This window comes from Neopelma chrysocephalum, unplaced genomic scaffold (genome assembly GCF_003984885.1).
Source record: "Neopelma chrysocephalum unplaced genomic scaffold, ASM398488v2 Primary Assembly neopelma1_45, whole genome shotgun sequence".
Lineage (NCBI taxonomy): Eukaryota > Metazoa > Chordata > Aves > Passeriformes > Pipridae > Neopelma > Neopelma chrysocephalum.
The window spans coordinates 9,182,878-9,196,659 of NW_020897704.1; the positions used below are offsets into that span (position 1 = coordinate 9,182,878).

Sequence of the window (13,782 nt, forward strand, 5' to 3'; positions counted from 1 at the left end):
AGGGGCTACTTCCCTAATTGAGTTACTGGAGTTCCCCTGCCTGCCTTGTACCTCTGTGATTCTTTGAGGGTGTGGAGGTGGGATTCAGTGAGCTGATGATTTTCCTGGGATGGGTCTGGAAGTACCCAGGGCAAGGTATTACTTGAGCTCCCCCACCTGCTATTGGGACAGTCTTCTCCCTTGTTTGCAGACAAGCTTTTTGATCACATAACCTAACACACCTTTTCTATTATACCACTTACTGTACTGATCCTCAAGGCTATTTCCTGGACAGATTTATCCAGAATGGGATTAAGAGGAAAATCATAAAATACTGTTGTATAATAACCACAATATTTGCTGAAGTTAATAACTTTGTATGATTGTATTAGACATCTGGTAATCTGATCAGCTAATTCTTCACTGTTTCTTTGCGCAGGTTTTTTTTGCGGGAACTACATTAAAATTACCAGTTTCCTACTGTTTCACATAATCTAATAAACAGTAATTTAACATTCATAATATTGATGAGGTAAATTTTAGGGTTTATTTGGGTTATTTTGGGGGGGGGGTTGTTGAGGGTTTTTTTGTTGTTTTGTTTTAGTATTAAGTTTTCTACAATATTTATTTATTGCAGATGTGATTAGTCACAGAAACTGAAGGACATTTTAAAAGTTAAGGTTCATTTGCAAACTGTATGACAACAGAAAGTGATGCAGTTTTAGAGTATCTTTCTCTGGGTAGTTTTTTAGGTTATTTAAGGAAGTGATACAGTGAAGTAGTATTACTTCTACCATATATTATGTGATTGTGTGAATAATTGTGTTTTTAAATTTAAATAGTGTGTTTTTAAGAGTTTTCTGAATTATACCGCAGATACTGAAATTTGCCTCATATGTAGATTTGAAGAATTTATTTACCCTTAAAAGGAAGTAGTTCCCAGTGTCAATGAGTACAGAGGAGGGAAATAATAAGGAACACAGAGTGATATTAATAGAATTTTTTATGTATAGGACAATAAGTTCTTGATATGAAAACAACTAATGTAAAAAGTTTTGGTGTAGTCCTTGGGCAGAGAGGGTGAGGAGGGTAAGAGAGGTTGCAGAGGGAGCAGGGATTAGGGACTTGTCATAAAGGCTGAGTCCATATATACAGTGATCAGGTGTCTGAATTATATTTGGAAGCTCTCAAAATTCAGAAAAAAAAGCACTTATGTCCAACCTCAATTCTGAATATTAAAGAGAATATAAATTATATTGTTAAAAGAAGTTGCAGCAGTAATGATCACAGCACTGAATTGGGTTTGCAGGGCCAGGTTTTGGTAGTGGATGGGCTGCAGGGGTGGCTTCTGTGAGAAGCTGCCAAAGGTTTCCTCCGTGTTCAACAGAGCCAACGCCAGACGGCTCCAGGATGGACCTGCTGCTGGCCAAGGCTGAGCCCATCAGCAATGGTAGTAGCTCCTCTGGCTTAACATATTTAAGGAGCGGAGGACAAAAAACTCTGTGCAACACCAGCAGCACTCAGAAGAGAGACATAAGAATATGTGACAGAAACAACCCTGCAGACAACAAGAAGGAGGGGGAGGAGCTGTGCTCCAGGCACAACTCCCTCTGTTGTGGTGCAGATGATGATGAGACAGACTGGCACCCTGCAGCCCAAGGTATACTGTGGAGCAGAGATTCACCTGCAATCCGTGGAGGACCACATGCTGGAGCAGGTGGATGTCCAAAGGAGGCTGTAACTATTTATTGTCTCTTAAAAGTCATGTTTGTCAATTCTGTATATCAAGATACCTCACAGCAAAAAAAAACCAAAACCCATCTCAATACTAACCCCAATTCTCACCTCATGAAGCAATATGTATTCATCCAACATTCAAGAATTACATACTTACACAATCGATTTTTCCAATCTGCTCCCCTGTGATCCAACTATTTCTCCCAGTGTACAAAACATTTGTCCTAAAAAATCCTGCAAAACAGTACCATAAAAACTCAGGATTTATATTTCACTCTGAAAGAAATTTGGTTTCCCATTTATCGGGGCTGTTCACTGTTGAAGAACACATTCTGCTGAACACCAGATCTTACTAATAATTATGAAATAATGAATCACAGACTCACTACTACATATTTGACATAACACTGGGTTACATTTACAGAAGTAATTCTAATGCACTACGTTCATTGTTTTTATATTGCCTTTTTCACCAACAAAAATAAAGCCAAAATGGAAAAAAAAATTAAAAAAACATTAAAAACATGATTGTTTCTATTCCTGCTTTAACTGGAGCATTTTAATAAATTTCTCTTTTATGAAGAGATTCTGCACTGATTTTATGAATTATGTTGGCAGAAATTCAAACCTGTGCATCATTTTTACAAGCAACCTGGATTTACAATTATACACATGCTTTGGTTTAATGACAGGCTTTATGTCCATGCTTTATAAGTGTAACTATACCATTAAAAATCAGCTAATTTTCATATTATATCTCCCTGTAATGTAAGTGATATAAAAATATGAATGGAGTTTTCAAACTGCATGTATTGAAAAAAAATTTATTCTACAGTCCCAATCTTTATCTTGCAAGGGAAAAGAGCTTGCTTGCTCGCTCTGTTCTTCCCAGTGTCACTGCCAGCAGTGGTAACAGTAGCTTGTGAGATTTATTCCCAAACAGTAATGAGAATGGAGACACTCTAATTCCTGTAAAGCAAACCGTAAGTTTGTGATACTATGTATAGTAGCAAATATCTGTACAAGTAATTCTGAATCTCCTTGCACTCCAGGCCTTTCATTCCCACCTCTCAACTGTGTTAATTATGACTCCACATAGCAAATTGGATCTGGGAACTAATCCCACTGAAGAGGGAAATAACCCTTCAAAAAATAAATCTTTGAACTATGTCCTTTGACTGATCCGACACTGCAACGCTCCTTCCATAAAGATTAAATAATTTAAAACGGCTAAAATTCATCTGAAAATACTCATCTCCTAGTTCATTTTTAAAATCATCAGGTCTTTATTTCAACTCATGAACCTTTCATTATATTTTCTCTCTCCTGCCCAGCAGAGGAGGAGAGCAATAAGGTGGCTTTGGTGGACACCTGGCATTCAAGCCAGACTCAAACCACCACAATACTCTAGCCTTCAATTCCTATTCCAGTAATTACACAACAAAATCTATATATAGTATATATATTTGAAGATATATTTTTTGCACTTTCATAGTGACTAACTTATGTCTTACCTTTTTTCTTAAAATTTAAATATGAAGAAGTATGTTTCAGGGGAAAAAAGAAAATAATTCAGAAAAACTAGTTACTACAGAAATGTAAATAAACTTGGGCAGAACCCCAGGATCAGACTTTATCCTGGCTGAAGACAATTAGGGAAGACTTCTATTTTCTGCATCCTCCTAGCCAGCATCGCAGTTATTCAGATCACCTTTCCATGACGACAGAGACAGAAAACAGTTTTCCGGGGGCTTTAAATCTTTACAGGGAGGATCTACCTGAAGATCAATGGTCTTTTCACTGTGAAGCACACACAGACAGCATTCCTTCCATTATTCTCTTTTCCTTTGTTCCAGACTCTCAAAGGTTCCCTTGCCAAAGCCTTCCTATATTTATGTAAAAAAATTCACTAATTCACTGAGAAGCCTCTGAATTCTACTCTTGCATCTCTAAATTTTGAAGCTACTATTTAATCACTACCCTTACCAATACTGAGACAGAGTCAAAACATGCTTCAATTTTTAGGACACAAAGAAGTATCAACAAAATATATCATATCACATATCTGAAAAGGTATACATGTGTGCTTAAATATGCGCTTTACCGGAGAAACATCCCTTTAATATTATATTCTTGAGCAATATCTGTGTTATTAGCCACGGCACAATCACTGCATTTGTCTCTATGCATCTGGTACTACATACAGGCAAAACAAAGTATATGGATTCAGGAAATGTAAGCATTTCAGCACAAGGAAGTATAATAGCAAGGAACAACTTACATGTTTTGACAGGTTAGGACTCTTCGAGTCAACATCATAGCTTAAAAAAAAAAAGAAAATGAATATCAGAGTTGCCAGTTGAAAGAGCTGAGAACAATTATGTAAAGAAACATATTTAGGTGCATAGTGGCATTTATTTAAGAATTTTTTTGTACAATATTTTATTTCTGGACAGTATGTCCATACCTCTTTTGTTGGCAATGTTGCGAAAATATTTTAACATTTTGACATCCTTAGCTTTCTAACTATTTTCTAAAAGTAGTAATTATGAGTATAACTGCACTTTGACTAGTTAATATCTGCCAATTGGTGTGACCAATGACGAATAACGTAATAATGACCAACAACTTGTTATTGGTCATTATTACGTTACACATGTATTTCTGAGGAAGCAATGCTAAATCGATCAGGTTTATTAAGTTAATTTATTCCATGTCAATAGATACCGTGTCTTTTCAAGTTAAGTTTATGCTGGACAAAACTTTATACGCTTACAGAGCCTGCATTAGAGTCAAAGATTGTTAACTTACAAATCAAATCGCAGATTCTCTCTTTCTTCAAAGAAGTAGTCCATTATAAATTTTCTTACAAAATCTGGATTTAAAGTATTATCAATTACTTCTGTTCTGCCAAACTGTAAAAGAAAAGTATAAGTTTAAGCCAAACACTATAATGAAGTATAATTAAGTAGACAGGCAATACCAGCAATATGTGAGATATGTGAGAGCCTATAAAAAATTCTCTTAAACAGATGCCATGGAAGAAAATGACATGAATAGATCAGTTATCTGTGGATGAAGATAGAGTGGCAGACCTCATACAGAGACTGGTACGCACCCTGTATCGTACAACCTAGATTTTATATATGAACATCAGCTCCCAAAGCCAATCAAAATCCACAAAAATTTGCGGAAGAAAGTTAGTAACATAAAAATCCACTCTTTCTAAAAAAATAACCACCAAAACCAACAGCAAGAAAAAGCTTGCACATATTGCTTATTTCAGATAGCTTTAAATATTATGGAACATGGTCCTTCAATTAGAAGTGTATAATTTTTGCACTATCCAGTTCCTATTTCACCTCAGTTCAGCTCTCTCCATCTCTCCTCTGAGCTTTTGGCAAAATACCTTTTCTTTCTTGGTGTTTATAGGAAGAACCTCAGCTCTCACCAAGCTGAAAATATTTTAATTTAAAAAACTCACCAATTTTGATAGACTTCATCTTATATACATTATAGATATAAATGACTGATCATAAAATATCAATGTGATAATTTTGTTCTTGTTTTAGCTGTTCTTTCAAGATACTCAGAAAACAAAACAAAAAAAGTAGAGTTATTATTGAAATGACCACTTGATTTTGTCCTACACTGAACATATCAACAAACATTTGAATATAGCCTATGGAAAACTTTTTGACAGTCTGCTGAAAGATCATCATTAAGGAATCCTCAAAACTGCAATTTAGAACTAAAGACTTGTGAATGACTAAAAATTACCAACCTCTTCATCAATAGGACTTGACTAAATCAATAAACACAGATAAAAAAAGAATAAACCTTATTGTAACTGAAGACTTTTGAGATATATTTCCCAAAAATATTTTCACATAACAGATGTGAATCTAACCACTATAACCTGCATATACCCCCACAGCCTCCAAAGGAGTCTCCCTATCCCAGCCCTTACATACTTAGTTTATGTGGTATGAAAGGACAAAGCATACTCCACTGTTTCATCCTCTCAAAAAAAAAGAAACTTCCTTTTGTTCCTTGATTCTTATTAAAATAAATGCTGAAGAACTCCAGCCATATTATTTGTGAGCTTTAAAGAAACTCCATCACTGTCAGCAACTCTTATCCTCCTTTGAATGACTGGCATTCGAACTGCAGGGGATTGACTCCAAAAAAGCAAAACACTCACCCAAAGGTCTCACGTACAACAAAATGTTCCACAAAAGGTAACACATCTTCAAGACACAGCTCTATGAAGTCTCAGGAAAAGGAAAAATTCTTGCAAGTGACACACTAGTGATTTGCATCTTTGCAGAGTGTGCTTGAATCCTGTCAGGTACCTTCACTTTCACTATGCTGTGAGATGATCAGTTGGGATAGTGTCATTAAGAGATCTCCATATTCTAGCAGTTCCCATAAAAGACAGGAGCAAAACTATCTTTCCAATGAACGATTCCATCTCCGAGTAAAAAGGTAAATAACATTTAGCATATGGTGTCAACTAGCATACTCCTTTGCCAAGACTTTACATCATTTCTTAAAACCTAGGTGGAATGATTCCCTGATCTCATTGGAACTTTGACACCCTCTGCAAGAAGGCTTATGACTATGTCCTAAAGCACAAATTGCTTAGAAAGCAAGTTTACTCATTAGCAATCGCTATTTCTTCATCTCTCCTAAGCCAAAGCAATAGCTATGGAAGGGGGAACATTATACGGAAATGGGAAGGAGAAATCTCAAGAAGCTCTCCAGATTGATGAAGATACTCGATATTCAAAATAAAATCTCTGAGTCTCTTGAGAACTAGCACAGGATGAACATGATCCTGAAAACAGATCAGAGCATGAACAAATAGTTTGATCCTTCAAATAGTTTGTTTTGGATTAAAAAAAAGTCAGTCTCTTGAGAAATGGTTCTGGGTATTCTCTTAAATGTTGGGATAAAGTTGACGGTCAAAGTCTTGTAAAAACCATTCTCTTGAGCCAACACTGCCCACAGACTATTATGGTCAAGTAATAATCAATGACAAATGATAACAGGAGTATAAAGTCGGCATTTCTATGGGAATAAGTATGGTTGGAATAGTTGCCTGGACTAAAGGGCTTTTCTTTCCCCTCTGAATGGCAGTGTTCAAATTTTATGCACATTCAAATTTCCCAGGTCAAATAAATCTCAGTGTTTATAAATAAAATCTTCCCCCGTCAGCTGCATGTTTTATAACATTCATTAATACTGGAGCCAAGAAAAACTGAAAGCTGGAATGGCTGATAAAAGGAAATATATAGCAATACCTAAGCATTTACTACTGTTTGAAGGTATGCACTGAAAGTGAGAAGCCTCACTCTGACACAAACCAGTAAACAGCAGTTCATCAGACACAAGAAATAAAAACAGTGGGGTCATGAGGACCATTCATTTGGCAGTTCTGAACCAGAATATATCCCACCTGTGTAATTTTCTCCCTCAAATGTCCTATTTCTTCCATTTGCCCTCTTACAGCAAACTGTCTAAATTCTCTCAAGGAGAATCAGCTGCATAAAGAGGAGATTTACCCCTAGTACTGAAATCTCACCTATACTCATCTACTCCAGAAGCAAATGACTCTGGGCCTTCAAAAGAGTATCCAAGGATGACTGCATTCTAACTGGCAAAGCCACTATAGGCACAGTAAGTAGGCAAAGCACTTGCATTAAGTTGTGGTAGTCTCTCACAATAAGTCCAACAGAATAAGACACATATATGCAAAGATATCCATGAAAATATCTCCAAGCCTGTGCAGATTCAGTAAATTGGCCTGGGAAACTCCTTAATCACTAGGTAGGAAAAGTTACTGTGGTTCTGTGAATACTCAGATTAGGACAAGCTTGAAGGAGAGTAACAGGATCATGTGCAACCTACATAAAGCAACAAAGAACCCAGGTAGCTGCAGTTTAAGAAAGTTTTTCTTCTGCCAAAGTCATCATCTGAGGTGGAAACAGACACTCACCTCAGACAAAAACCGCATCTTCTTTCTACAGCCTTATGGAATCTCCCACAAAGATCAACAAAGATAAACTTGAAGTCCTGTAGTGCTACTGGGGACTGAGTGGTGGGGTATGAGCTGTGCAGAAAGGTGCAGCCATCAAAGTTTAACTACAAATTGCATTGTATTAAGGTCAGCACAGCCTGCAGATGAAAGGCAACAACTATCTCCCTCTATTCAATGCATGCAGGGCCGCCATCAGAAAAATGGGTATGGTTTGGGGTTCTAACTCCAACTGAATCAACAGACTGGAGGCAGTTCAATTAAACGGACCTTAAAAAAATAAAATAAAAATACACCCACAAACAATCAGCAGGTTGAAGCACATGACTTGAGGAAAAGCCAATGGAGCTCGGTTAGTCCAGATTGGAGAAAAGGTTTAGGTGAGATCTGTTTCCACTACCATCCTCTACTACTTAAATAGCATTTAGGTAGCATAAAAGAGCCAGGCAGTTCACAGAGAGCACAACAGAAGGACAAGTTGCAATAGTCAAAAGTTGCAACAATGAAATTATGAAGGGATACAGGGAAACACTCTTCCAGAATGAGTGATTAAGCACTGGAATGAGTTGTGCAGTCTCTGCCATTACAGAATTTCAAACCTTAGCTGAGAAAGGCCCTGAGCAACCTGGCCTGACTTTGGAGACAGCTTTGCATGAATCAGGAGGATGAACCAGACACAGCAGATGAATAGGAAGCTGGATAACACAAAGGTCCCTTTCACCTAAATTTTCCAAGGGCTACACAAATGATTCCTTCACATATGGTTGGACTCCATGATCTTAAAGGTCTTTTCCAACTTAAATGGTTCTATGATTCTATGACTAAACCACTGTAACTAATTACTTAACTGACAAATTACTAAGAGAATTTACCTAATTGATGACATCAAAATGCTGGTCTCTAAAAATCACCAGTCTACACTTTTCAGCTAAATCAAGCACTTTTTAAAATCTGGTTTCCCCATTAACTATAGTCTTTTTTAAGCAGAACAGGTTACTTCTATAATCCAGTCACTTATGACTAATAATATAGCTACTAATTAATTAGTTCTCCACATGGCCTAGTTTCCCCACTAACAGTTGTGCCAAGCTAAAATCTTAATATGGCCAAGAAGCAAATACCTTCAGAAATTTCATTCAGGAGATAACAGAATCAATGTAACTATTTAAAGGAAAAAAAATGTTAAAAAAAGAAAATCAAGAACAGAACTTTATTCTAGATTTCCTGAGATAAAGGGTCTTTGTCATCTCTTATTTGCAAACTCTCCTAGTAGACAGGGATTTTTAAAATTTACTTAGTCATTTTAATTTTAGAGCATCTCAATCTAGTGATCCAGCCTAAGAGGATATGAAGTTAATGGAAAATCATAATCTTAATTTTAATATCTTTTGAACCTTTCTGTAACTTTGGCAGAAATGTTTTGCATTATGAAATCTATGTTCTTAGCATTGATAGTTACAGTTGATGACAATTATCCTTAGTTCAGTCTTTCATTAGGAAAATAATTTGAGCCTAAGTTTTTCAGTGTAATATACATTATTTAATCTTTTAATAATTCATTATTTTTATCTCTAGTCTTTTGTTTTTAAAACATCTTTTTTGAAAGGTGAAAAGTCAGAACCAAGTATTCTGTTACAATTCTAGGAAACTAAAGAACTGAAAAATGCTTTAAACAATCACTGGGTTCTTGATTCTTTTTAAAATTCTTTAGGAAGCTCCAGGTAAAACCTTCTGTTGAAATCACTGAACAGAACAGATACAAATGCTCAACAACAGATAATCCTCAGAGTTTGTAATCTAGCTTCACTACTAAAATGAGGCTGTTAATAACAATGATTAATAGTCTCAATCAGAATTACAGAGACTCTAAGGAAGCAAGAATTTCACAATTGCCAACCCCACACTGAAAAAAGCATAGTCATAACACGTTCTACACTATGTTTGTCCTAAAGGAAGAATAATGCTTTTAATACATAAAATCATACTAATTACCAGAAAACCCACAACATTCCTCTAACATGCATGCAGGCACTCATGAAATCTGTACACTGCATGAACATATGATGTAATGCTTTTTAAGTGATGGCCGTACAACCATAAGTATATAAAAACTAAAAAAGATAACTCTTTTTATTGTGCTTTGGCTTTTTTCTGCTGTTTTGTTTGAAAGAAAACAGGACTTCCTTGAAAAGATAATGTTCTTTAATTCCAACTGTCTTAATTTCATCAGACAGCTGGTTCTTTCAAGAAGTCTGCCAGAAAAAGCTTTCCAGTGAACTGAATATCATGCAACAGCAAAATTTGTTTTCTTCACAACTGGGACAGTATAGGCTTCTTACATTGCTTCCTTGTATTGAAAATTGTTCTACTAATCTGTTCAAACTACATTCCTATTTATGTTTGCCTATTCCTAGACATGTTTGTCTGCTAAAGAAGATACAAGCTGTTGTTCCAACAAAACTTCAACAGTACTCTAAAATCTCCAAAATCTAAATCCCAATCCCTTGTTACTTTCATTAGATAGCCTTCAAAATCTACAAAGGAGATTCAAAAGCATGTTTTCTTACGGTTTAAGTGGTAATCAAATTCCTGGATGCTGCAGTGAAATGTTCAACTACTACACACATGAGGAAGCATCCATTTTGAACGAAAATGAGTCAGATTATCATAGAATTTAGGATATTAGGAAATTTTTTTTCTCTGAAAGGGTGGTCAGGCATTGGAACAGGCTGCTCAGAAAGGAATGGAAACACCTGAAAGTGTTCAAAATGTGGCACTTGGGGAAATAGATTAGTAGTGGACTTGGCAGTGCTGGGTTATAAATTAGACTCGATGATCTTGGAGGTGTTTTCCAGCCCTAATAATCCTATGATTCTATGACAAGGACCAGTGAGAAAACAGATTTCTAACAGGTATAGAAATTTAATTTGCATCCAATGCACTCTTACAGTAGATGGACCAGAGGCTCAGAGCCTCGTTCCATAGGCAACACGTTAACACTTACCATTGTTGGACACTGTCAATAAAACTGCAGTTGATTATTTTACAATGTCTATTATTTATTTAACATTCACCTTTTAAGTGTTCCCTCTTGTTTTCAGGACTAACGTGCTCTTCAAAATGAAGAAATTCAGATTCTTTCAATATATTATTTCACAGAAGCACAGAATATGCTTAGTTGGAAGGGATCCACTGAGATCATCAAGTCCAGCTCCTGGCCCTGCACAGGACCATCCTCAAGAGTCACACCATGTGCCTGAGAGTATCATCCAAACATTTCTTGAACTCTGTCAGGCTTGGTGCTGTGACCACTTCCCTGGGGAGCCTGTTCCAGTGTCCAACCATCCTCTGGATGAAGAACCTTTTTCTGATATCCAGCCTAAACCTCCCCTGACACAACTTCAGGCCGTTCCCTTGGGCCCTGTCACTGGTCACCACAGAGAAGAGATCAGTGTCTGCTCCTCCTCTTCCTCTCAGTAAGGTTTCTGTAGGTAACAGTAACTTATACTTAGCCAAATTTCAAATGTGTCCTCAAAAAGTAAGGGGAAATAAATTTTGAAAACCAAAGCTCAGATTCTGATGATGTGTTTGTTACCTATTATACTAATTGAAATACCTAATGATCACACTGTAAGTGAAAAGAGAAATTTTGTTAAAAAACAACACCCTACTACATTGAGAACAAAACACTAATTTTCTGCTGAGGATTTTGGTGTGCAATAATAATACCAGGTTAAAACACTGGAATTTGTACCACAGGTAAACAGGAGTCAGCTCCCAGAAAACATCTACCCTTCATTAAACAAAGGGTTTGATTTAACTATTGTATTGGATCCACCTGCACAGCTTAGCTGAAGGGAAAAAAAAGCACACTGCTGGAACAGAGTGCCAGGGAAATTATGACGATTATGAAATGATTTGTTGTATTTATGATCCCCAAGCATTTTCTACAGTGTTCAAAATAAAGTAATTAGGCAAAAGAAGGAAGAAAACTATGCATAAAAGGATATGGAACAGAAACAACATAAAGTATGTTGCCATGACTTAACATCATTCTTTAATGTCCATACATATCATCAGGACCTTATTATTTGTCTCAGTTTTGTATTCTCCAAACAGTTCCAGGTGAATTCCCCCTCTACAAGCTAGCAAAGTACTAAATGAGTTTTCAAATGCAACAAAATGAACTCATGCGCAGAATGAGAGCATTCATTATTGCAGGGAGAAAAAGCACAAAAATAAAGATACAGGATTACCCACCTAATATATGTATCAACTAATCTTCTACCTACCACATTTTTATTTTTTTTACCACTGGTATAAACACAATACACCACAACATATAAAATGCAACCTTGACTCAGCCCCTCTATAATGCCAACCTTTAAATTTTGACTGTCATAACTGCTACTAGGAATGGATTCTACTAACTGAACTTTACATGTGACATAGTCAAAAATGTAGGCTTTTGATCATCACTTGGAGGCATTTCTAAAGAATGATTCATCTGACCTAATGCAGACATCTAAATTAGGTCTGATGAATTGACCTCAGGATGTTATCTGTTTCCACTAACTATAAAAAGTCAACTGAATTGTAAATACTTATATGTGGACCTTCCTGATAGACTAGACAGAGATAATTATGGTTTAAAAGAAAAAAACCAAAAAGTAAGATTTTCTAGCAACCGCAATGTCAAAAGTCTGTTTCAATGCCTGTAGTTCCTAAGCTGGCATATGATATAACATAACCACATGCCAAAATGCATCCCACAGCCAAGATACTCTCTAAAAGTTCGAAGATGCAATACAATAAATAGCACTGCATGCTGCCCTGTTCAGGTGCGTTTGCATTGGTCAAGGAGATAAAACTGCAGCAAACAACAGAAAGCTGTAAGGTGGTGACACACATTACAAACTTGCATATGTTAAAATCAAAAGCAGACAGAATCTTTTCAATCACCTCAAAACAAGCACATGAAACATTTTCTAGGTAAGGTGACAATATTATAATTTTACCATCAAGACAATTATAATATTAAAAATGGTAAGTACTTATTTTAACAGTTACACAAGACAAGTAAGAAAAATTCTCAGAGTTACAGATGCACCTTAGACAATAATAAAAGCCAAAATTCTGACAAAATCCTCTTAACCCTGGACCAGAAGAGGACCTGCTTTACTGATCTAGGCTTGACTACCAAACTGCACCAAGCCACCCAGACATCTGAATGTCTGAAGACTCCTCTGTTTTCAGAGTTTGCTATCCAAACATTTAGAACTGTGTATGTCCACTACATTTGCCAATTTAATTAAGATCAGTGAATTCCCATGTAGAATCCTTAAAATGACATTTCTTCACACAAATCATCAGAGGAGTGCAATCCAGTATGTATACTGAGAAGATGTCTAGTCCCAAGTTAAGAACAACAGAGAGCAGCAATTCAACTTAAAACTACACGTATTAAACAGTTAAATGAGCTCTTCCCCCAAGCACAAGACAATTTCAATTTCCTCTTCTTGACAAAACATCCACCATGTTTCAGCAAAGCAGAAAATATATTTCTCTAGTCAACTGGCAAGGACACCAAATATAAGAGAAGAGGTCTGTTTTCCGTGTCCCTGGCTAACTCTCACTGGAATTTTTACACAATATATCACATAAAATATCATTTCTGAAAACAACAATATCAGACCTACCCTCTTTTATAGGGAAAAACAGTGAGATAGTATATTACACTCTTGGCTCTACAAACACAGAGCCACACAGCAATCCACCTGTAGTGAAGAACAGTTCCACCAATCCTCTCTGTAAAGCAGGTAAATAGTGCATTTTATCAGTAGAAAGATGACTGCCCTTCCCCCAGTGCTGTCAACTCTTTCAAAGAATAACATTAAAGGAGAAAAATTAGATGACTAAGTACGGGGAGAGAGTTCCAGGCTATGCATGTTGATCTGCTGCAGATATCCAATTCAGAGGTACTTGATTTAGTATCTTAAGACCTGTCTCTCCAGTGTTTACACTGA

The 13,782-nt window shown here is 36.4% G+C and overlaps 1 protein-coding gene across 2 annotated transcripts in view; it reads right to left on the minus strand.

The window, feature by feature from the left end:
- The window catches only part of CPNE8 (copine 8), a 109,275-nt gene that overhangs the window by 75,771 nt on the left and 19,722 nt on the right, over positions 1-13,782 (minus strand). For both annotated transcript variants that reach the window (XM_027679287.1, XM_027679286.1), the window contains exons 4-6: positions 4,528-4,631; positions 3,998-4,037; positions 1,874-1,950 (exon numbers count right to left, since the gene is read on the minus strand). In XM_027679287.1, coding sequence (XP_027535088.1) covers positions 1,874-1,950; positions 3,998-4,037; positions 4,528-4,631 — 221 coding nt within the window. The remainder of the gene's footprint in view (positions 1-1,873; positions 1,951-3,997; positions 4,038-4,527; positions 4,632-13,782) is intronic.